This window comes from Petromyzon marinus, chromosome 28, assembly GCF_048934315.1.
Source record: "Petromyzon marinus isolate PM22_M1 ecotype Great Lakes invasive population chromosome 28, UKy_Petmar_22M1.pri1.0, whole genome shotgun sequence".
NCBI lineage: Eukaryota > Metazoa > Chordata > Hyperoartia > Petromyzontiformes > Petromyzontidae > Petromyzon > Petromyzon marinus.
This window is the reverse complement of record NC_133694.1, coordinates 7,412,236-7,437,545: the sequence shown is the minus strand read 5'-3', so window position 1 is coordinate 7,437,545 and position 25,310 is coordinate 7,412,236. Positions and strand designations below refer to the sequence as shown.

At 48.6% G+C, this 25,310-nt stretch overlaps 1 protein-coding gene across 1 annotated transcript in view; it reads right to left on the bottom strand.

Annotated features, from left to right (window-relative positions):
• Positions 1 to 18,131, bottom strand: part of LOC116946972 (chloride channel protein ClC-Kb-like) — an 80,426-nt gene extending 62,295 nt beyond the window's left edge. Inside the window, exon 1 of the mRNA XM_032962277.2 lies at positions 18,028 to 18,131. Within this exon, the coding sequence (XP_032818168.2) occupies positions 18,028 to 18,100 (73 nt within the window). The 5' untranslated portion in view covers positions 18,101 to 18,131. The remainder of the gene's footprint in view (positions 1 to 18,027) is intronic.
• Between the last annotated feature and the right edge of the window lie 7,179 nt (positions 18,132 to 25,310).

Genomic DNA, 25,310 nt, shown 5'->3' with positions numbered 1-25,310 from the left:
GTGTTGAGTCTATGGGCAGCGTTGAGTCTATGGGTAGTGTTGAGTCTATGCGCAGTGTTGGGTCTATGGGCAGTGTTGAGTCTATGGGAAGTGTTGCGTCTATGGGTAGTGTTGAGTCTATGGGCAGTGTTGAGACGATGGGCAGTGTTGCGTCTATGGGCAGTGTTGAGTCTATGGGCAGTATGGAGTCTATGGGTAGTGTTGAGTCTATGGGCAGTGTTGGGTCTATGGGCAGTGTTGGGTCTATGGGCAGTGTTGAATCTATGGGCAGTGTTGCGTCTATGGGCAGTGTTGAGTCTATGGGCAGTGTTGAGTCTATGGGTAGTGTTGAGTCTATGGGCAGTGTTGAGTATATGGGCAGTGTTGAGACTATGGGCAGTGTTGCGTCTATGGGCAGTGTTGAGTCTATGGGCAGTGTTGAGTCTATGGGAAGTGTTGCGTCTATGGGTAGTGTTGAGTCTATGGGCAGTGTTGAGACTATGGGCAGTGTTGCGTCTATGGGTAGTGTTGAGTCTATGGGCAGTGTTGAGTCTATGGTTAGTGTTGAGTCTATGGGCAGTGTTGAGTCTATGGGCAGTGTTGAGTCTATGGGCAGTGTTGAGTCTATGGGCAGTGTTGAGTCTATGGGCAGTGTTGAGTCTATGGGCAGCGTTGAGTCTATGGGTAGTGTTGAGTCTATGCGCAGTGTTGGGTCTATGGGCAGTGTTGAGTCTATGGGAAGTGTTGCGTCTATGGGTAGTGTTGAGTCTATGGGCAGTGTTGAGACGATGGGCAGTGTTGCGTCTATGGGCAGTGTTGAGTCTATGGGCAGTATGGAGTCTATGGGTAGTGTTGAGTCTATGGGCAGTGTTGGGTCTATGGGCAGTGTTGGGTCTATGGGCAGTGTTGAATCTATGGGCAGTGTTGCGTCTATGGGCAGTGTTGAGTCTATGGGCAGTGTTGAGTCTATGGGTAGTGTTGAGTCTATGGGCAGTGTTGAGTATATGGGCAGTGTTGAGACTATGGGCAGTGTTGCGTCTATGGGCAGTGTTGAGTCTATGGGCAGTGTTGAGTCTATGGGAAGTGTTGCGTCTATGGGTAGTGTTGAGTCTATGGGCAGTGTTGAGACTATGGGCAGTGTTGCATCTATGGGTAGTGTTGAGTCTATGGGCAGTGTTGAGTCTATGGGCAGTGTTGAGTCTACGGGCAGTGTTGAGTCTACGGGGAGTGTTGAGTCTACGGGCAGTGTTGAGTCTATGGGCAGTGTTGAGTCTATGGGATGTGTTGCGTCTATGGGTAGTGTTGAGTCTATGGGCAGTGTTGAGACTATGGGCAGTGTTGCGTCTATGTGTAGTGTTGAGTCTATGGGCAGTGTTGAGTCTATGGTTAGTGTTGAGTCTATGGGCAGTGTTGAGTCTATGGGCAGTGTTTAGTCTATGGGCAGTGTTGAGTCTATGGGCAGTGTTGAGTCTATGGGCAGTGTTGAGTCTACGGGCAGTGTTGAGTCTACGGGGAGTGTTGAGTCTACGGGCAGTGTTGAGTCTATGGGCAGTGTTGAGTCTATGGGATGTGTTGCGTCTATGGGTAGTGTTGAGTCTATGGGCAGTGTTGAGACTATGGGCAGTGTTGCGTCTATGTGTAGTGTTGAGTCTATGGGCAGTGTTGAGTCTATGGTTAGTGTTGAGTCTATGGGCAGTGTTGAGTCTATGGGCAGTGTTTAGTCTATGGGCAGTGTTGAGTCTATGGGTAGTGTTGAGTCTATGGGCAGTGTTGAGTCTATGGGCAGTGTTGAGTTTATGGGCAGCGTTGAGTCTATGGGTAGTTTTGAGTCTATGGGCAGTGTTGAGTCTATGGGCAGTGTTGAGTCTACGGGAAGTGTTGCGTCTATGGGTAGTGTTGAGTCTATGGGTAGTGTTGAGTCTATGGGCAGTGTTGAGACTATGGGCAGTGTTGCGTCTATGGGCAGTGTTGAGTCTATGGGCAGTGTTGAGTCTATGGGAAGTGTTGCGTCTATGGGTAGTGTTGAGTCTATGGGCAGTGTTGAGTCAATGGACAGTGTTGAGTATATGGGCAGTGTTGAGTCTATGGGCAGTGTTGAGTCTATGGGCAGTGTTGAGACTATGGGCAGTGTTGCGTCTATGGGCAATGTTGAGTCTATGGGCAGTGTTGAGTCTATGGGAAGTGTTGCGTCTATGGGTAGTGTTGAGTCTATGGGCAGTGTTGAGACTATGGGCAGTGTTGCGTCTATGGGTAGTGTTGAGTCTATGGGCAGTGTTGAGTCTATGGGCAGTGTTGAGTCTACGGGGAGTGTTGAGTCTACGGGCAGTGTTGAGTTTATGGGCAGTGTTGAGTCTATGGGGAGTGTTGAGTCTATGGGCAGTGTTGAGTCTATGGGATGTGTTGCATCTATGGGTAGTGTTGAGTCTATGGGCAGTGTTGAGACTATGGGCAGTGTTGAGTCTATGGGCAGTGTTGGGTCTATGGGCAGTGTTGGGTCTATGGGCAGTGTTGAATCTACGGGCAGTGTTGCGTCTATGGGCAGTGTTGAGTCTATGGGCAGTGTTGAGTCTATGGGTAGTGTTGAGTCTATGGGCAGTGTTGAGTATATGGGCAGTGTTGAGACTATGGGCAGTGTTGCGTCTATGGGCAGTGTTGAGTCTATGGGCAGTGTTGAGTCTATGGGAAGTGTTGCGTCTATGGGTAGTGTTGAGTCTATGGGCAGTGTTGAGACTATGGGCAGTGTTGCGTCTATGGGTAGTGTTGAGTCTATGGGCAGTGTTGAGTCTATGGTTAGTGTTGAGTCTATGGGCAGTGTTGAGTCTATGGGCAGTGTTGAGTCTATGGGCAGTGTTGAGTCTATGGGCAGTGTTGAGTCTATGGGCAGTGTTGAGTCTATGGGCAGCGTTGAGTCTATGGGTAGTGTTGAGTCTATGCGCAGTGTTGGGTCTATGGGCAGTGTTGAGTCTTTGGGAAGTGTTGCGTCTATGGGTAGTGTTGAGTCTATGGGCAGTGTTGAGACGATGGGCAGTGTTGCGTCTATGGGCAGTGTTGAGTCTATGGGCAGTATGGAGTCTATGGGTAGTGTTGAGTCTATGGGCAGTGTTGGGTCTATGGGCAGTGTTGGGTCTATGGGCAGTGTTGAATCTATGGGCAGTGTTGCGTCTATGGGCAGTGTTGAGTCTATGGGCAGTGTTGAGTCTATGGGTAGTGTTGAGTCTATGGGCAGTGTTGAGTATATGGGCAGTGTTGAGACTATGGGCAGTGTTGCGTCTATGGGCAGTGTTGAGTCTATGGGCAGTGTTGAGTCTATGGGAAGTGTTGCGTCTATGGGTAGTGTTGAGTCTATGGGCAGTGTTGAGACTATGGGCAGTGTTGCATCTATGGGTAGTGTTGAGTCTATGGGCAGTGTTGAGTCTATGGGCAGTGTTGAGTCTACGGGCAGTGTTGAGTCTACGGGGAGTGTTGAGTCTACGGGCAGTGTTGAGTCTATGGGCAGTGTTGAGTCTATGGGATGTGTTGCGTCTATGGGTAGTGTTGAGTCTATGGGCAGTGTTGAGACTATGGGCAGTGTTGTGTCTATGTGTAGTGTTGAGTCTATGGGCAGTGTTGAGTCTATGGTTAGTGTTGAGTCTATGGGCAGTGTTGAGTCTATGGGCAGTGTTTAGTCTATGGGCAGTGTTGAGTCTATGGGCAGTGTTGAGTCTATGGGCAGTGTTGAGTCTACGGGCAGTGTTGAGTCTACGGGGAGTGTTGAGTCTACGGGCAGTGTTGAGTCTATGGGCAGTGTTGAGTCTATGGGATGTGTTGCGTCTATGGGTAGTGTTGAGTCTATGGGCAGTGTTGAGACTATGGGCAGTGTTGCGTCTATGTGTAGTGTTGAGTCTATGGGCAGTGTTGAGTCTATGGTTAGTGTTGAGTCTATGGGCAGTGTTGAGTCTATGGGCAGTGTTTAGTCTATGGGCAGTGTTGAGTCTATGGGTAGTGTTGAGTCTATGGGCAGTGTTGAGTCTATGGGCAGTGTTGAGTTTATGGGCAGCGTTGAGTCTATGGGTAGTTTTGAGTCTATGGGCAGTGTTGAGTCTATGGGCAGTGTTGAGTCTACGGGAAGTGTTGCGTCTATGGGTAGTGTTGAGTCTATGGGTAGTGTTGAGTCTATGGGCAGTGTTGAGACTATGGGCAGTGTTGCGTCTATGGGCAGTGTTGAGTCTATGGGCAGTGTTGAGTCTATGGGAAGTGTTGCGTCTATGGGTAGTGTTGAGTCTATGGGCAGTGTTGAGTCAATGGACAGTGTTGAGTATATGGGCAGTGTTGAGTCTATGGGCAGTGTTGAGTCTATGGGCAGTGTTGAGACTATGGGCAGTGTTGCGTCTATGGGCAATGTTGAGTCTATGGGCAGTGTTGAGTCTATGGGAAGTGTTGCGTCTATGGGTAGTGTTGAGTCTATGGGCAGTGTTGAGACTATGGGCAGTGTTGCGTCTATGGGTAGTGTTGAGTATATGGGCAGTGTTGAGTCTATGGGCAGTGTTGAGTCTACGGGGAGTGTTGAGTCTACGGGCAGTGTTGAGTTTATGGGCAGTGTTGAGTCTATGGGGAGTGTTGAGTCTATGGGCAGTGTTGAGTCTATGGGATGTGTTGCGTCTATGGGTAGTGTTGAGTCTATGGGCAGTGTTGAGACTATGGGCAGTGTTGCGTCTATGGGTAGTGTTGAGTCTATGGGCAGTGTTGAGCCTATGGTTAGTGTTGAGTCTATGGGCAGTGTTGAGTCTATGGGCAGTGTTGAGTCTATGAGCAGTGTTGAGTCTATGGGCAGTGTTCAGTCTATGGGCAGTGTTGAGTTTATGGGCAGCGTTGAGTCTATGGGTAGTTTTGAGTCTATGGGCAGTGTTGAGTCTATGGGCAGTGTTGAGTCTATGGGAAGTGTTGCGTCTATGGGTAGTTTTGAGTCTATGGGCAGTGTTGAGTCTATGGGCAGTGTTGAGTCTATGGGAAGTGTTGCGTCTATGGGCAGTGTTGAGTCTATGGGCAGTGTTGAGTCTATGGGGAGTGTTGAGTCTATGGGCAGTGTTGAGTCTATGGGCAGTGTTGAGTCTATGGGATGTGTTGCGTCTATGGGTAGTGTTGAGTCTATGGGCAGTGTTGAGTCTATGGGCAGTGTTGAGTCTACGAGCAGTGTTGAGTCTACGGGGAGTATTGAGTCTATGGGTAGTGTTGAGTCTATGGGCAGTGTTGAGTCTATGGGCAGCGTTGAGTCTATGGGTAGTGTTGAGTCTATGGGCAGTGTTGGGTCTATGGGCAGTGTTGAGTCTATGGGAAGTGTTGCGTCTATGGGTAGTGTTGAGTCTATGGGCAGTGTTGAGACGATGGGCAGTGTTGCGTCTATGGGCAGTGTTGAGTCTATGGGCAGTGTTGGGTCTATGGGCAGTGTTGGGTCTATGGGCAGTGTTGAGTCTATGGGCAGTGTTGCGTCTATGGGCAGTGTTGAGTCTATGGGCAGTGTTGAGTCTATGGGTAGTGTTGAGTCTATGGGCAGTGTTGAGTCTATGGGCAGTGTTGAGTCTATGGGCAGTGTTGCGTCTATGGGCAGTGTTGAGTCTATGGGCAGTGTTGAGTCTATGGGAAGTGTTGCGTCTATGGGTAGTGTTGAGTCTATGGGCAGTGTTGAGACTATGGGCAGTGTTGAGACTATGGGCAGTGTTGCGTCTATGGGTAGTGTTGAGTCTATGGGCAGTGTTGAGTCTATGGGCAGTGTTGAGTCTACGGGCAGTGTTGAGTCTACGGGGAGTATTGAGTCTATGGGCAGTGTTGAGTCTTTGGGTAGTGTTGAGTCTATGGGCAGTGTTGAGACTATGGGCAGTGTTGAGACAATGGGCAGTGTTGCGTCTATGGGCAGTGTTGAGTCTATGGGAAGTGTTGAGTCTATGGGAAGTGTTGCGTCTATGGGTAGTGTTGAGTCTATGGGCAGTGTTGAGTCTACGGGGAGTGTTGAGTCTACGGGCAGTGTTGAGTCTATGGGCAGTGTTGAGTCTATGGGGAGTGTTGAGTCTATGGGCAGTGTTGAGTCTATGGGGAGTGTGGAGTCTATGGGGAGTGTTGAGTCTACGGGCAGTGTTGAGTCTATGGGCAGTGTTGAGTCTATGGGATGTGTTGCGTCATTGGGTAGTGTTGAGTCTATGGGCAGTGTTGTGACTATGGGCTGTGTTGCGTCTATGGGTAGTGTTGAGTCTATGAGCAGTGTTGAGTCTATGGTTAGTGTTGAGTCTATGGGCAGTGTTGAGTCTATGGGCAGTGTTGAGTCTATGGGCAGTGTTGAGTCTATGGGCAGTGTTGAGTCTATGGGCAGTGTTGAGTCTATGGGATGTGTTGCGTCTATGGGTAGTGTTGAGTCCATGGGCAGTGTGGAGTCTATGGGGAGTGTTGAGTCTATGGGGAGTGTTGAGTCTACGGGCAGTGTTGCGTCTATGGGTACTGTTGAGTCTATGGGCAGTGTTGAGTCTATGGGCAGTGTTGAGTCTATGGGCAGTGTTGAGTCTATGGGGAGTGTGGAGTCTATGGGCAGTGTTGAGTCAATGGGATGTGTTGCGTCTATGGGTAGTGTTGAGTCTATGGGCAGTGTTGAGACTATGGGCAGTGTTGCGTCTATGGGTAGTGTTGAGTCTATGGGCAGTGTTGAGTCTATGGTTAGTGTTGAGTCTATGGGCAGTGTTGAGTCTATGGGCAGTGTTGAGTCTATGGGCAGTGTTGAGTCTATGGGCAGTGTTGAGTCTATGGGCAGTGTTGAGTCTATGGGCAGTGTTGAGTCTATGGGTAGTGTTGAGTCTATGCGCAGTGTTTAGACTATGGGCAGTGTTGAGTCTATGGGCAGTGTTGCGTCTATGGGCAGTGTTGAGTCTATGGTTAGTGTTGAGTCTATGGGAAGTGTTGCGTCTATGGGTAGTGTTGAGTCTACGGGCAGTGTTGAGTCTATGGGCAGTGTTGAGTCTATGGGATGTGTTGCGTCTATGGGTAGTGTTGAATCTATGGTTAGTGTTGAGTCTATGGGCAGTGTTGAGTCTATGGGCAGTGTTGAATCTATGAGCAGTGTTGAGTCTATGGTTAGTGTTGAGTCTATGGGCAGTGTTGAGTCTATGGGCAGTGTTGAGTCTATGGGCAGTGTTGAGACTATGGGCAGTGTTGCGTCTATGGGTAGTGTTGAGTCTATGAGCAGTGTTGAGTCTATGGTTAGTGTTGAGTCTATGGGGAGTGTGGAGTCTACGGGCAGTGTTGCGTCTATGGGCAGTGTTGAGCCTATGGGCAGTGTTGAGTCTTTGGGTAATGTTGAGTCTATGGGCAGTGTTGAGACTATGGGCAGTGTTGAGACAATGGGCAGTGTTGCGTCTATGGGCAGTGTTGAGTCTATGGGAAGTGTTGAGTCTATGGGAAGTGTTGCGTCTATGGGTAGTGTTGAGTCTATGGGCAGTGTTGAGTCTACGGGGAGTGTTGAGTCTACGGGCAGTGTTGAGTCTATGGGCAGTGTTGAGTCTATGGGGAGTGTTGAGTCTATGGGCAGTTGTGAGTCTATGGGGAGTGTGGAGTCTATGGGGAGTGTTGAGTCTACGGGCAGTGTTGAGTCTATGGGCAGTGTTGAGTCTATGGGATGTGTTGCGTCTATGGGTAGTGTTGAGTCTATGGGCAGTGTTGAGACTATGGGCTGTGTTGCGTCTATGGGTAGTGTTGAGTCTATGATCAGTGTTGAGTCTATGGTTAGTGTTGAGTCTATGGGCAGTGTTGAGTCTATGGGCAGTGTTGAGTCTATGGGCAGTGTTGAGTCTATGGGCAGTGTTGAGTCTATGGGATGTGTTGCGTCTATGGGTAGTGTTGAGTCCATGGGCAGTGTGAAGTCTATGGGGAGTGTTGAGTCTATGGGGAGTGTTGAGTCTACGGGCAGTGTTGCGTCTATGGGTAGTGTTGAGTCTATGGACAGTGTTGAGTCTATGGGCAGTGTTGAGTCTATGGGCAGTGTTGAGTCTATGGGGAGTGTGGAGTCTATGGGCAGTGTTGGGTCTATGGGCAGTGTTGAGTCAATGGGCAGTGTTGCGTCTATGGGTAGTGTTGAGTCTATGGGCAGTGTTGAGACTATGGGCAGTGTTGCGTCTATGGGTAGTGTTGAGTCTATGGGCAGTGTTGAGTCTATGGTTAGTGTTGAGTCTATGGGCAGTGTTGAGTCTATGGGCAGTGTTGAGTCTATGGGCAGTGTTGAGTCTATGGGCAGTGTTGAGTCTATGGGCAGTGTTGAGTCTATGGGCAGTGTTGAGTCTATGGGTAGTGTTGAGTCTATGCGCAGTGTTTAGACTATGGGCAGTGTTGAGTCTATGGGCAGTGTTGCGTCTATGGGCAGTGTTGAGTCTATGGTTAGTGTTGAGTCTATGGGAAGTGTTGCGTCTATGGGTAGTGTTGAGTCTACGGGCAGTGTTGAGTCTATGGGCAGTGTTGAGTCTATGGGATGTGTTGCGTCTATGGGTAGTGTTGAATCTATGGTTAGTGTTGAGTCTATGGGCAGTGTTGAGTCTATGGGCAGTGTTGAGTCTATGAGCAGTGTTGAGTCTATGGTTAGTGTTGAGTCTATGGGCAGTGTTGAGTCTATGGGCAGTGTTGAGTCTATGGGCAGTGTTGAGACTATGGGCAGTGTTGCGTCTATGGGTAGTGTTGAGTCTATGAGCAGTGTTGAGTCTATGGTTAGTGTTGAGTCTATGGGGAGTGTGGAGTCTACGGGCAGTGTTGCGTCTATGGGCAGTGTTGAGTCTATGGGCAGTGTTGCGTCTATGGGTAGTGTTGAGTCTATGGGCAGTGTTGAGACTATGGGCAGTGTTGCGTCTATGGGTAGTGTTGAGTCTATGGGCAGTGTTGAGTCTATGGTTAGTGTTGAGTCTATGGGCAGTGTTGAGTGTATGGGCAGTGTTGAGTCTATGGGCAGTGTTGAGTCTATGGGCAGTGTTGAGTCTATGGGTAGTGTTGAGTCTATGGGCAGTGTTGAGACTATGGGCAGTGTTGAGACTATGGGCAGTGTTGCGTCTATGGGAAGTGTTGAGTCTATGGGAAGTGTTGCGTCTATGGGTAGTGTTGAGTCTATGGGCAGTGTTGAGTCTACCGGGAGTGTTGAGTCTACGGGCAGTGTTGAGTCTATGGGCAGTGTTGAGTCTATGGGGAGTGTTGAGTCTATGGGCAGTGTTGAGTCTATGGGGAGTGTGGAGTCTATGGGGAGTGTTGAGTCTACGGGCAGTGTTGAGTCTATGGGCAGTGTTGAGTCTATGGGATGTGTTGCGTCTATGGGTAGTGTTGAGTCTATGGGCAGTGTTGAGACTATGGGCAGTGTTGCGTCTATGGGAAGTGTTGAGTCTATGGGCAGTGTTGAGTCTATGGGCAGTGTTGAGTCTATGGGCAGTGTTGAGTCTATGGGGAGTGTGGAGTCTATGGGCAGTGTTGGGTCTATGGGCAGTGTTGAGTCAATGGGCAGTGTTGCGTCTATGGGTAGTGTTGAGTCTATGGGCAGTGTTGAGACTATGGGCAGTGTTGCGTCTATGGGTAGTGTTGAGTCTATGGGCAGTGTTGAGTCTATGGTTAGTGTTGAGTCTATGGGCAGTGTTGAGTCTATGGGCAGTGTTGAGTCTACGGGCAGTGTTGAGTCTATGGGCAGTGTTGAGTCTATGGGCAGTGTTGAGTCTATGGGCAGTGTTGAGTCTATGGGTAGTGTTGAGTCTATGCGCAGTGTTTAGACTATAGGCAGTGTTGAGTCTATGGGCAGTGTTGCGTCTATGGGCAGTGTTGAGTCTATGGTTAGTGTTGAGTCTATGGGAAGTGTTGCGTCTATGGGTAGTGTTGAGTCTATGGGCAGTGTTGAGACTATGGGCAGTGTTGCGTCTTTGGGTAGTGTTGAGTCTATGGGCAGTGTTGAGTCTATGGGGAGTGTTGAGTCTATGGGCAGTGTTGAGTCTATGGGGAGTGTGGAGTCTATGGGGAGTGTTGAGTCTACGGGCAGTGTTGAGTCTATGGGCAGTGTTGAGTCTATGGGATGTGTTGCGTCTATGGGTAGTGTTGAATCTATGGTTAGTGTTGAGTCTATGGGCAGTGTTGAGTCTATGGGCAGTGTTGAGTCTATGAGCAGTGTTGAGTCTATGGTTAGTGTTGAGTCTATGGGCAGTGTTGAGTCTATGGGCAGTGTTGAGTCTATGGGCAGTGTTGAGACTATGGGCAGTGTTGCGTCTATGGGTAGTGTTGAGTCTATGAGCAGTGTTGAGTCTATGGTTAGTGTTGAGTCTATGGGGAGTGTGGAGTCTACGGGCAGTGTTGCGTCTATGGGCAGTGTTGAGCCTATGGGCAGTGTTGCGTCTATGGGTAGTGTTGAGTCTATGGGCAGTGTTGAGACTATGGGCAGTGTTGCGTCTATGGGTAGTGTTGAGTCTATGGGCAGTGTTGAGTCTATGGTTAGTGTTGAGTCTATGGGCAGTGTTGAGTCTATGGGCAGTGTTGAGTCTATGGGCAGTGTTGAGTCTATGGGCAGTGTTGAGTCTATGGGTAGTGTTGAGTCTATGGGCAGTGTTGAGACTATGGGCAGTGTTGAGACTATGGGCAGTGTTGCGTCTATGGGCAGTGTTGAGTCTTTGGGAAGTGTTGAGTCTATGGGAAGTGTTGCGTCTATGGGTAGTGTTGAGTCTATGGGCAGTGTTGAGTCTACGGGGAGTGTTGAGTCTACGGGCAGTGTTGAGTCTATGGGCAGTGTTGAGTCTATGGGGAGTGTTGAGTCTATGGGCAGTGTTGAGTCTATGGGGAGTGTGGAGTCTATGGGGAGTGTTGAGTCTACGGGCAGTGTTGAGTCTATGGGCAGTGTTGAGTCTATGGGATGTGTTGCGTCTATGGGTAGCGTTGAGTCTATGGGCAGTGTTGAGACTATGGGCAGTATTTCGTCTATGGGTAGTGTTGAGTCTATGAGCAGTGTTGAGTCTATGGTTAGTGTTGAGTCTATGGGCAGTGTTGAGTCTATGGGCAGTGTTGAGTCTATGGGCAGTGTTGAGTATATGGGCAGTGTTGAGTCTATTGGCAGTGTTGAGTCTATGGGATGTGTTGCGTCTATGGGTAGTGTTGAGTCCATGGGCAGTGTGGAGTCTATGGGGAGTGTTGAGTCTATGGGGAGTGTTGAGTCTACGGGCAGTGTTGCGTCTATGGGTAGTGTTGAGTCTATGGGCAGTGTTGAGTCTATGGTCAGTGTTGAGTCTATGGGCAGTGTTGAGTCTATGGGGAGTGTGGAGTCTATGGGCAGTGTTGGGTCTATGGGCAGTGTTGAGTCAATGGGCAGTGTTGCGTCTATGGGTAGTGTTGAGTCTATGGGCAGTGTTGAGTCTATGGTTAGTGTTGAGTCTATGGGCAGTGTTGAGTCTATGGGCAGTGTTGAGTCTATGGGCAGTGTTGAGTCTATGGGCAGTGTTGAGTCTATGGGCAGTGTTGAGTCTATGGGCAGTGTTGAGTCTATGGGTAGTGTTGAGTCTATGGGCAGTGTTTAGACTATGGGCAGTGTTGAGTCTATGGGCAGTGTTGCGTCTATGGGCAGTGTTGAGTCTATGGTTAGTGTTGAGTCTATGGGAAGTGTTGCGTCTATGGGTAGTGTTGAGTCTATGGGCATTGTTGAGACTATGGGCAGTGTTGCGTCTTTGGGTAGTGTTGAGTCTATGGGCAGTGTTGAGTCTATGGGGAGTGTTGAGTCTATGGGCAGTGTTGAGTCTATGGGGAGTGTGGAGTCTATGGGGAGTGTTGAGTCTACGGGCAGTGTTGAGTCTATGGGCAGTGTTGAGTCTATGGGATGTGTTGCGTCTATGGGAAGTGTTGCGTCTATGGTGCAGTGTTGAGTCTATGGGCAGTGTTGAGTCTATGGGCAGTGTTGAGTCTATGGGCAGTGTTGCGTCTATGGTGCAGTGTTGAGTCTATGGGCAGTGTTGAGACTATGGGCAGTGTTGCGTCTATGGGCAGTGTTGAGTCTATGGGCAGTGTTGAGTCTATGGGCAGTGTTTAGACTATGGGCAGTGTTGCGTCTATGGGTAGTGTTGAGTCTATGGGCAGTGTTGAGTCTATGGGAAGTGTTGCGTCTATGGTGCAGTGTTGAGTCTATGGGCAGTGTTGAGTCTATGGGCAGTGTTGAGTCTATGGGCAGTGTTGCGTCTATGGTGCAGTGTTGAGTCTATGGGCAGTGTTGAGTCTATGGGCAGTGTTGAGACTATGGGCAGTGTTGAGTCTATGGGCAACGTTGAGTCTATGGGTAGTGTTGAGTCTATGGGCAGTGTTGAGTCTATGGGCAGTGTTCAGTCTACGAGCGGTGTTGAGTCTACGGGGAGTGTTGAGTCTATGGGCAGTGTTGAGTCTATGAGCAGTGTTGAGTCTATGGGCAGTGTTGAGTCTATGGGCAGTGTTGCGTCTATGGGTAGTGTTGAGTCTATGGGCAGTGTTCAGTCTACGAGCGGTGTTGAGTCTACGGGGAGTGTTGAGTCTATGGGCAGTGTTGAGTCTATGAGCAGTGTTGAGTCTATGGGCAGTGTTGAGTCTATGGGCAGTGTTGAGTCTATGGGCAGTGTTGAGACTATGGGCAGTGTTGAGTCTATGGGCAACGTTGAGTCTATGGGTAGTGTTGAGTCTATGGGCAGTGTTGAGTCTATGGGCAGTGTTCAGTCTACGAGCGGTGTTGAGTCTACGGGGAGTGTTGAGTCTATGGGCAGTGTTGAGTCTATGAGCAGTGTTGAGTCTATGGGCAGTGTTGAGTCTATGGGCAGTGTTGCGTCTATGGGTAGTGTTGAGTCTATGGGCAGTGTTCAGTCTACGAGCGGTGTTGAGTCTACGGGGAGTGTTGAGTCTATGGGCAGTGTTGAGTCTATGAGCAGTGTTGAGTCTATGGGCAGTGTTGAGTCTATGGGCAGTGTTGAGTCTATGGGCAGTGTTGAGTCTATGGGCAGTGTTGAGTCTATGGGTAGTGTTGAGTCTATGGGCAGTGATAGTTTACGCTCAGCCTGTTTGTATGTTGAACTTCTTTCGCACCGACCGTAGCCAACCGCGCTAATCGAAGGCGCGGAATTGTGTTGCATACTTAGTGGGAATCAGCATCAGTTCCAACGTGCAGGGATAGTAGTAACGTAAAGATGCATACGGTGCAAGCCCCCGCAATTGTTCGCTATGCTCGCACGGCTGGGAGGGCATCCTGGTTGGGAGGGACATCGACTCGTGCGAGCTCTATAGAGCGTATTTGGTCTCCTCTGCCACGCCGACCAGACGTGTTGTAAGAGGCGGGATCACCTACACTTTACCGTGCCAGCAGGATAACCTGCCGATCAACTAACTGTGGTGAACCCATTGCCGCTGTTGGATGGAGAGAAGCCGGGGGGGGGGAGCGGGGGGGATTTAAAGACTGCCGTGCCACGGGTGATGTGATCAAACAGGCGAACCTCCTGTTTGCAGTGTGCTAAGCATCACGCCGCAGCAACTGTGGTTAGCACAGTGGACTTGCAATCCAGCGGCCGCCGGTTCAAATCCATCTCCCAAAACGGCCCCTTAAATATTAATAATTTACAGGCCTTTATTAATGCACGGCTCAATTAAGGCCTCACCGTGCCTATACGGATTGTGGGGATTATTTGACCATGCGTTACCATGCTTGTCGGTGCGGGTTGGTGAGGGTGTAGAGTATAGACTCGGTGGCATATAAGTATAGTGCAACAATGGCTTTTGTACAACAATGCACTACAATCCAGTGCGCACCACGTAGCCCCGTGATCTGTGGACAAAAAACACTATTAATGTATGCGGTCACCCATCCAAACTGCTATGCAGGTTCAACACTGTAAAGTCACGTAGGTATAAAATAAAATAAATCACGACGTTTCGGGCGCAACACACAAGCGTCCGTCATCAGGTGGGAAAGCATGGTCTGCTTAGCTTGCGTGATCCGCGGAGATCGGGAATATTCCAGGCGACTTGGTCACAGACCAGTTTATATGTTGTATTTATATTGTACAACAACAACAACCGCCATTCGGCACTAAGTGGCGGTGACGTCACCACGACGCTTGTGCCAGGCCATGTGCACCTTGAGGCCACGTGAAGTGTCGAACGCCCGCTGGCAGGAGGTCACGGGGCAGTCCCAGGTGCCACGGGTCGACTGACCGAGATGACTGGCCGATGCACCACCTGTGCCCCCTACTGTGCCAACCTGCTGTGCCCTCCGCTCGTTGTTGTGAGCGTCGCTCCTCCGCCCTCCGTTGTTGTTGGAGGGCGACTGTCTCCAACTGCCCAGTAGCGTCCTTCACGAGCCTTCTCCACAGAGGCCGATCTTGACACCGCTGGTACCAGTCATCGGCAAGTCCACTCAGTTCCACGTCCTTCTGTACCACATCACTCCATCTCTTCTCTAGCCCGTGCCGCGCCCGTTTAGCCCCCTCGATCCGGCCGAACAAAAGCTGTTTCGGCATGCGGTGGCTGGGCATGCGGGCTACATGACCCAGCCAACGCAGCCTTGCCTGCCGGAGGAGCTCACCGATGGGACCGTGCCCAGATCTTTCAAGGATTTGTGAGCTCCTCACACAATCCAGCCTGGTTAAACCCAGGATGGATCGTAGGCAGGCCAGCCTAAATGTTTCTAACCGGCGAAGATGTTCCATTAGGGGGGTCCACGTTTATATTGTACTAATCCATTGAATACCGACATCCGTTTTAACGCATTGCGTTTGTTAATGCCTATGCGATATTGCTCTGTGATATGAAAAATAATTGACAGTCTTTTTTTGTCAATCCACGAGTTTATGGTATTTCCCATGCAAGTATGAATCGGGCTCAACCCTGCTGAGCTTTCGAGATCCGACAAGATCAGGCAAATTCAAGGTCATCAGGTCGCAGCGAAACTTGGCCGTTAACGGCTCCATACCTTCCGTAGGTTAAACATTTCAGTAATTTCCTTTTAAAAATAATTAAATGTTATATAGTGTAATTCATGCTCATTGCATCCCATAACGCTGTACATTAATTATATATAAGGACTAAATGCTGTATACAGCGACTACCAAGCAAACGAAACCCCTACTGCCAAGCAAAATGTAAAATGAATAAACAAGTAAAGGAATGGTTTATATGTATGATGGTCAGTTCACCAATGATTGTGCTGTGGAGCAATCGGTTCCAGTATAGGAATGTGGAATATTCCACGACTCAGTAAGGATCGTCAATGGAGAGCACTGTTAAATAAAAAAAATCTGGTTAAGTTGTTGGGCTATTTTTAAATAAGTAATTTAGGGTGGCTAGCCCTCTGATTTATATATATTCACTTCCTAAAGAAGCTCCCAGCACGTGGCGCGAAAGGTAAGACGTTATCAGGAAAAACGCACCGTACAACTTGAACACATACTGGAGAAGCCATACAGCTCAGGTGCGAAGAGCTACACGGTGATTGAACATGGCCTTCCGACAAATGACATCAAGTGAATGTGATTATTTGCGTCAAATTTTTTTTATAAATGTTGGACGCGATGCCGAAAACTCCTCAAATAAACTGTTCTCTATGCCGAGTATTATCCTACGATCCTGAACAGTGGACACGTTTAACGCATTTTATATACTGTAGAGCTGAAACAATGAGTCGATTAAGTCAGACTGAAACTTAGCCTTTATTTCAGCCGGTGCTCTAATGCCCACTGAGCGAAGCAGCTCCATTATAAGAAGAACAAAACAACCCAAGACCAGAGTTACATGACATTGCAACGAGGGAATGTGCAAACTAACCAAGACCTAAAACTAAAAATTACCGACATGAAACTTACTCTCTGGGTCTTTTGGTAAAAGTCACGTGGATAGAAAATGAATATATCACGACGTTTAGATCGCAACCCAGGCAATCGTCTTCAGGTGAGAGAGCCTTTCCCGTGCAAGTGTGAATACGATTACTCTTTGGTTCTATTCGGTAAAGTCACGTAGGTAAAAAAATTAAATAAAGTCACCTACGTGACTTTACCGAATAGAACCAAAGAGTATGGATCCTTGCAGTCACGAAAGCTTCATATCTAGTATGAATACGATTGCATGTGTTGCGATCGAAAGGTCGAGACCTATTATTATTTTTCTAAGTACGTGACTTTACCGAAAGACCCAAAGAGTATGAATTCCTACAGTCACGAAGGCTTTAAATCAAGACATGAAACTTGCCAAAAAATGTACTGCAAACAGGATAAGCAATAAATAGTGCTTAAATACTCAAATAATGGACACATTGTGATCAACTACACTTTTTTGGTGGATTAAATCGGACCCCGGCTGGACAAGAGTGACCGCTCTCACATCCCGAAGGCAGGAATGCTCCCCGAAAGCCACGCCCAGAGAGAGTGATGCGGTTTATGACGCTGATGATATCACCAAGCCCCGCCCACAACCATTGTATTGTTATCCATTTAGTGGGGTGATCAAATCGTTCGAGTAACCAATAATCGTAAGTGATGATCGTCACAGTAACCGATTGGATATCCAAGCTCGAAATGTTATGGGCTCGAGTAAACATCACGTGACAAGTTGACATTTCTGAGAAACGGTTTTAGTGTTTATCTTTTGGCAGTCCTTGCAATGACATCCTCCGATAAGGTACACTGTGTTTCTGACTTCCGAGTGTGACTGTTGGTCCTACGGAACACGGGGGTGACTCGATGTGATTCAAGGAAACTGGGAAGATTTTGACTAAATTTCAACCTGGCACCACGCTCTCTGTTCTTGTAAGTGGCTCCAATGGCTTCCTAATATCGGGAGAGCGTTCCAAGCACGCAACGCAGTGATCGTCTTTGTTCGATGATTAGCCACAAGCCGCTGCGAGGATGACCAGAGTTAGCGTGATGATTTATGATCCTTGACGGTTGATGGCCCCATCAGACCATGCCATTCGTGGTTGTTGTTTGACTATGCTTCACCACGCTTGGTCAATATATGTTGGTGCCCAGCACCAGCGCAGACAGCACTCGCCGCTGATGTTAGCCAAGACTGTGAACAGAGCTCAGCTGGTGGACTCGTTTCACAGGTCAGTGCGCTAACCACTGCGTCCACCGCTCCACCTGGCGTTTAATTATTACTAGCCATCTTGTCAATTCACTGCCGGACGAGGCTTCCCTCATGCTGTGACGGGCATAGGGGTTGTGAATCCACACTTCACCCAGTGCGGCATGTATATGTCACACACACACACACACAAACATCAATTTAACTTACACCCTTATTATGATTTCATATCTTGCGTATAATCACATCGGCACGTACGCATTGCTCCAAAGTGCAGATCGCACGCAATCTTCATTGCAGGTTGGCTATTTACATAAATTGTATTTGTGAATCTATTTTCTGGGAGGCAGTTTGCAGTTTCCGACCATTGTTTTTCAAAATTAGACGACGCACCCCCACCCCTCCACACCCATCATCGCGCGTTAGCGTTTGTGTCGCCTGTGCGTGTGCAGCTTGAACGCGATTCGTGTTTTATTGCAGGAAATCGTGACACACGACGCTTGCAGAGACAACGGTCGGGTCTCGTTCCCTTGCACCCCCCCCCTCCTCCCTATCCTTGATTTATTTCATTTGGCCAACGTCCCCAAGTTAGTCTATGCCCCTCCCAACCCAACCAAGTGCGTGTACGAGACATCTGTAATTACACGGCTCCAAGTGGCGCTGGGTTGTGGTTCCTCTCGAAAGTCTCAGGATCCAACGGGGCCCCCCTATGCTCGTCAAGGGCTCCAATGTGAATCAACTACTCAATAATAACCGCGTTGCACACACCTACGGTGTGCGATGTACGGCACCCTGTCAATCCACTGCTGGATGAAGGCATTCCCCTCCCCGCCACGCTCACCGACCTACACTGACCAGTGTGGTGAAGTATGGTCAAATAACTCGCAAGATCACCGACACGGCGTGGGTCATGTCTCAAGCAAGCATTTGGTTGACAGAGTACTTTAGATTATTATTCATAACGATGATGATGATGATGATAACAAAAAAAGATTACACAATTCCACGACTTACCTTGCACGTGTCCTCTCAGCTTTGGCCACGGCCGCTTGTCTGTGCTGTCCAAAAGGCGGTGTTCGTTTTGCATGGTGAGCTGAGTGGTGAGTTGAGAGGTGAGTCGAGTGGCAGGTCGAGTGGTGAGTCGAGTGGTGAGTCGAGAGGTGAGTCGAGTGGCGAGGTGAGAGTTGAGTCGAGAGGTGAGTCGAGTGGCGAGGTGAGAGATGAGTCGACTGGTGAGTTGAGAGGTGAGTCGAGTGGTGAGTTGAGTGGTAAGTCGAGTGGGCGAGTGGAGAGGTGAGAGGCGAGTCTAGTGGTGAGTTGAGTGGCGAGTCGAGTGGTGAGTCGAGTGGTGAGTCGAGTGGTGAGTCGAATGGTGAGTTGAGTGGCGAGTCGAGTGGTGAGTTGAGTGGTGAGTCGAGTGGTGAGTTGAGTGGCGCGGCGAGTGGTGAGTTGAGAGGTGAGTCGAATGGTGAGTTGACTGGCGAGTCGAGTGGTGAGTTGAGTGGTGAGTTGAGTGGTGAGTCGAGTGGTGAGTTGAGTGGCGCGGCGAGTGGTGAGTTGAGAGGTGAGTCGAGTGGTGAGTCGAGTGGTGAGTCGAGTGGTGAGTTGAGTGGTGAGTCGAGTGGTGAGTCGAGTGGTGAGGCGAATGGTGAGTTGAGTGGCGAGTCGAGTGGTGAGTTGAGTGGTGAGTTGAGTGGCGCGGCGAGTGGTGAGTTGAGAGGTGAGTCGAGTGGTGAGTTGAGTGGTGAGTCGAGTGGTGAGTCGAGTGGTGAGTTGAGTGGTGAGTCGAGTGGTGAGTTGAGTGGTGAGCTGAGAGGTGAGTCGAGTGGTGAGTTGAGAGGTGAGTCGAGTGGTGAGTTGAGTGGTGAGTTAAGTGGTGAGTTGAGAGGTGAGTCGAGTGGTGAGTTGAGGGGCGAGTCGAGTGGTGAGTTGAGTGGTGAGTCGAGTGGTGAGTTGAGTGGCAAGTCGAGTGGGCGAGTGGAGAGGTGAGAGAAGAGTCTAGTGGTGAGTTGAGTGGCGAGTCGAGTGGTGAGTTGAGAGGCGAGTCGAGTGGTGAGTTGAGTGGTGAGTTGAGAGGTGAGTTGAGAGGTGAGTCGAGTGGCGAGTTGAGAGGTGAGTCGAGTGGTGAGTCGAGTGGTGAGTCGAGTGTTGAGTTGAGTGTTGAGTCGAGTGGTGAGTTGAGAGATGAGTCGAGTAGACCGCTGAGTAACGAGTCCCGTCTATCTGGTGAAGAGTCGTAACGCAGTCCCAGCACTGGAGTCAAGAGGCTCACGCAGGAAGGGAGAGAGAAAGGGGGGTGGGTGGGGGGTAATGTGGAGCGGTTTCACTCGCGGCCGCTGTGAGTTTCAGTCCACGGGGCTAGGTCATTCAACACTGGGACTCCGGCTCTAACGGGTTTTATCCCAGCCCGGGCGGGCTTTTATTAACATGATGCGCATAGCAAACAGCCGAGGCTGGAACGCAGGTTCTTTTTTTTTGTATTATTCAAGGTGACACACGGGACCTGTAACGGACGTGGCAGACAATAAATACGTGTACGTTTAACCCAAGCCGGAGCCCCATTGTCATCACAGCTCGTAGCAGCAGCAGCAACGCGTCCCGCGTTTAATAATGAAGGAGATTTGTGATCGATTCATTTAATCAGATTAATTATTTTCCCGCACTTTGTCATTCAGGAGCAATAAAACCGAGGGTAATGGAAAGAAAATCACTTAAGCCCTTAATTCTGCGTGTCGCTGGTTTGTAGAGTACACTAAACAAGACGTAAATAGCTGGTGGAGCAGTGGCGCAACTTGTAAGCGCACAGCGCTGTTGACAATATAACGCGGCTCACCCACGTTCTAACATTAGTGGCGAGTGATATCTGAACCAATTCTGAGACCCACTCGCCCTGTCCTTCACCAACACACGCTGACCAGCGCGGTGAAGTATGGTCAAACAACACCCTTGATGACGACAGGGCGTTGGAAGGCCTCCATCCAGCAGTGGATTGCCAAAGGGCCTGTACATTATCGTGATTATAAACAGAGAGAAAAAAAGGGAGTCGCAAGGTACATCTGCATGTGTGTGCTGCAGAATGGAAGGCTGAAAATGTAGCGCCCAATAAAATTCTGAAATTGAACAACGTGAACAAATGAGCAAGACTAATACAAATCCGTCCGTTCACATGAAGTATAAATGTGTTATTTTTGTACACGTCCCACAATCCACACGGTCTTCTGGGAGTGCGTAATTTCAGCAGCATTGGTTCAACACAAGCAACACCATGCATGAACCGGCTTCAACATTCAGTGTCTCATCAGCAGTCTTTCTGGCTCGAGCTGGTGTGACCTGCCAGATGTTATAAACAAGGGTCCCTCTCTCTTAGAGATGGCTCCTCTATACGTTCGATGCAACGCCTGATAATTATACACAACACAAAATAGCAATCATGTATTTCACGTGGACAATTACACGCGAGGTAAGTGTAACGAGGTGATCGGAATATATTACATTTTGATTTAAAGCTTTCGTGACTGCAGTGATTCATATTCTTGGGTCTTTCGGTAAAGTCACGTTGAAGGGAAACAATAAAATAATAAAATATATTAAAAACACAATTAAATTCTCACGACGTTTCGACTGCAACACAAGCAGTCATCATCAGGTGTGAAAGCCGTTTCATTGTTTTTTTATATATATATTTTATGATTTTATTGTTTCCCTTCAACGTGACTTTACCGAAAGAACCGGAATATATTAATTTCCATTAGAAATAAACCTATTAAAAAATCCAATTCGTAACATTAAGTGCGAACAAGTGTCAATTGTCTTAACAATACAATACAGAACAGCATTGCAATTGCGATTAGATAGAACAGACCATGCAACGTGTAACGAGGCAATCCCAGATTCACAAATACCAAGGAGACACCACTACAGCGATACACTGCGTTGTTCATAACGCCGTTAGCTAATGGCTTGACCACCTGAATGTGAAATGAAAGTTGTTGCTCTGCATCTACATCAGCAGCCGTACGAAAGAAGAAGAAGATGATTATATCTACACTATCGTGCCATCTACTGTTGGATGACGACTCCCCGAACCCGTGCCGAGCCGTCTTTGTACAGCCATTCACCCTGTGGAGTGCCGCTGCAGCAGCCATCGTCAAATGCCGAGTGACGTTATGTATGGCGTCCTTCCGACGTAAGGATATAAGTCTGGGAATTTACGAGGCCTCTTCGATCGGCCTGTGCGCTATGAGCCCTGCCACCTGAGTTACTACTGCGGTGGCTAGGAGATGTTAACTACCTCGCCTGGTATACAGGAGGTCGTGGGTTGTATCTTTGTGTCTCTCTCTCTCTCTCATCATCATCACGGTGGCTAGGAGATGTTAACTACCTCGCCTGGTATACAGGAGGTCGTGGGTTGTATCTTTGTGTCCCTCTCTCTCTCATCATCATCATGGTGGCTAGGAGATGTTAACTACCTCGCTTGGTATACAGGAGGTCGTGGGTTGTATCTTTGTGTCCCTCTCTCTCTCATCATCATCACGGTGGCTAGGAGATGTTAACTACCTCGCTTGGTATACAGGAGGTCGTGGGTTGTATCTTTGTGTCTCTCTCTCTCTCATCATCATCATCACGGTGGCTAGGAGATGTTAACTACCTCGCTTGGTATACAGGAGGTCGTGGGTTGTATCTTTGTGTCTCTCTCTCTCTCATCATCATCACGGTGGCTAGGATATGTTAACTACCTCGCCTAGTATACAGGAGGTCGTGGGTTGTATCTTTGTTTCTCTCTCTATCTCTCATCATCACCGTGGCTAGGAGATGTTAACTACTTCGCCTGGTATACAGGAGGTCGTGGGTTCGATCTCGACCCTGACGCCTGTTGTATATTTCGAGTTTGCGTGTCTCTCTCTCTCTCTATCTCTCTCCCCGTGGTCGCGTGGATTTTTCTCCGGGTCCTCCGGTGTTTCGCATTCCGCATTTAGAAACAACATGCGTTTAGACTATTTGGCTGCTATGAAATGTCCACGTGATCAGGGGGGGGGGGGGGGTGGTCAGACATTTGTGACGATGTGTGATGAGGGGTGCGGGGGAGGTTTGAGAAATGTGACGTCACGTAAAAATGCGCAACTTAAAATAAGTATAGACAACACGTTCTACTTAATAAAATATACTTTTAAATAAACATTTTCTCCTACAACATCAGAGTGCAGCGGCACATTAAATACGCACTACAATGACAATAGTTTAAAGCGATTTGAAGCATGTTTTATTTTAGGGGAGGGGCAGAGCTTTGTGACGTCATATTTGAGGGGGGGGGGGTCTGACTTTTTGTGACGCCGTGTGACGAGGGGGGTCAAAAATCGTCCAAAATCGTATGACGTCATTTATGGACGGCCCCTATAAACCCTCAACGCTTTCGTCAATAACACCGTGGCCTTTAAATGACGCAATCTTCATAGCTCCAGCTGCGCTTGAGATCGATTCCGGGCCGGTTGTGAGGCTTCTCTCGAGTGCCTGTCGCGGTGTGTAAACATCAGCACTGGAGAGAGACAAAGGTGGCCGGGCGTGGTTCCCAATATCGCCACACCACTCCCTCTCGCTCCGTGCCCGCATTAATAGGTGCTCGCTAACAGCACTTGCTCCAAAAGTCCATGAAAAGGTTGCACGGGGGAGCTTTGTATTTTTTTTAATGGATGTAAATGCGTATAATCAGTCGAAAGTTTAAATGTACTGTACATGTAATTCAACTGTGTTAGCTTCTGAATGTTGTGTTTTTAAACATTAATAAGACCTTAACTGCTACAGCGAAACAGGTTAATTTGAATAGGTCGGTAGGCATTTAAATCCTTCATCAACCCGCAATGACCAGAGTAGTGAAGTATGTCCCCACCCATGATCGATAAGTCGGGGGGGGGGGCAGCCTTCATCAATTTGTGGATTGTGAGTGGCTAAAAACTCCACATTTTCCTGAACGCTGCTAGGCTGACTTGGAGTTGGGAATTTTCGGCGTAAGACACTACCACTACAGCACAAAGTACGCATTGCGCGTAATACTATTTCAAATAAACTTACCACATTCATGAACACTGCCAGAGCACAGTGAAAAATGGCCATTGTCTGAAACGTCGCCTATTATATAGCTGACCTTTCATGGCGGTGTTACCGATGTGTCGGGTTCTGTCGTTACTTCTGCATATGCAATGCCGTCTTCTACCTGTGCGGTGGGCACATCCGGGCTATCTGCACATGGATCGCGTTAACGACGACGGCGGCGATGACGATTATACCTTCAATTAAGCACTGGCCTCATCCATTCTACGCAAGATTACATCGTGATGCAGACAAGACACATTTCTGACCTTCTACTTTAAAAGAACAACTCCTTGTGTTATCGTCTGTAACAATGGGCATATACGGAGCGGGGAGGTGGGGGGGGGCGCTTTGTCTGCCAAATAAAACTCTAAATTCGTGCCCGCTGTTAATTCAGACTGCAAACACTGGGGGCGGGGGGAGTGGCATTTGCCGAAGACTCCGAACCGGCCGATGCGTCGAAGGCACGGATCCTCAGGTGTGTGGTAGAAACAGAGAGACGAGCTGGTGATGCCCCCCCCAACCCCCAACCCCCCCACAATGTGCGGGCCACGGTGCTCCCGGTGAAATCCGCGCTGCTTCGCTCCGGTAGAGCGAGCGTCGATGATTAACTGGGGCCGTTGAAATCGCGGCTCTCTCTCTCTCTCCGCGAATTCGCCCAGATTAAAAAAAAGGCACCGGCGGGGTCAACTTTCTACACAGCTCCCACTCGACAACAACAACAACAACATTAACAACAACATTAACAACAACATTACCAACCGTTGTGGTTACATCAGTGAGCTTGCTCTTTAAGCGGTGGTGGTGGGTGGTGCAAGATACATTCTCGTATACCTATCCACAATTCATTACCGCACTCGCCTGCGTTGTTTGTTGTTGTTGTTGTCCGCCGCTGTTGTTGAGAATTCATCGAACGTGCACTTAAATCATTCAATCGGCCGAGTTAATTGCGCGTGACGTGCCGATTTCGAGCCGTGCGTTAAGTTGACAGGCGAGTGCCTGTTCGTCCTATGACATCACATGTCGTCATATGTCGCTCGGCTCTCAATCGGCAGTTCCCGTCTGGGTGTTTGTGGCTGCTGCCCAGTCGCTATCCACCAACGCGATTTGTGTACATTTTGCTCGTCGTTAGTGAACAGGCGAAGGGGAGGCCCTGACAATTGCTTGCTCATGCCGACTGCTGACCAGGGCGGTGAAGTATGGTCAACCGGGTTTCAACAAACACCCCCCCCCCCCACCATTCCCCGACACCTGTGAAGTATTACAACACCTGGCACGTTCTGTTGACGTGACAAACCTTACCAATTGTGCTGTGTCGGGTGGGGGCGGGTTTAACGACACATTTATATTTAGGCGATCTAACCCAAAAGATCCCCGCAGTATTATGGTTTACAACAAGGCCGTAGCCATGGAGTCAACATTTGGGGGCGACCAAATCTTCCAGGGTCTCCGGGGGTCCCAACCCAGAAAAACATCTAAATTTGTAAACTAATTTCCTGCCTAAAATATAAACAAATTCACTAACACGTGGGATGGCCTTTTTATTTATTTTTTACAATAATGTCTAATAGTGTATTGTATTACATTGCTCTGTTTTTACTTTTTGACCATTTCTTGTTTCATTGCATGTAATGGCAGAGATTAGGGATTAATAAATTACAACCACAGTCGTATGAACATAAATCTATGCGTTGATTTATATGAAGATAAGTCCAGATATTGTGGCCAAGGTTAAGCAAATAGTTGTTTTTATTTATATAGCATAGCAATTTTTTTATAGCAATATATTAGGGGGGGGGGATATTTTGAGCATATTTAAATTTGGGGAGGGATGTGTTCCCCCCCCCAATATATATTATAATTACAGCCTTGGTTTACAACACCTGTTGAAATTTCGTGGACGGTGCGTTGGGAGAATAGTCAAATGAGCGTCAGGGTTTTCTGGTGCAACTGGATTCCACGCAAGCTGCTGCATCGCACAAAGCAATGCGTGGTGTGGGGTAACTCGATTCAGTTCGTTCATATTTCCACGTCAATCAAATGGCTTCATTCGCTCTTGAATTGGACAAGAAAATACAATTTTGATTAATAGGTCATTTATACGGCAGTGTGCCAAGTGCTAACCATGTCACCGCTGCAGCACGGTACACTGTGCGCACCTTTTAAATCAGCGGACACTTGACGGATTAACATCAACACTTTATTGATTAACA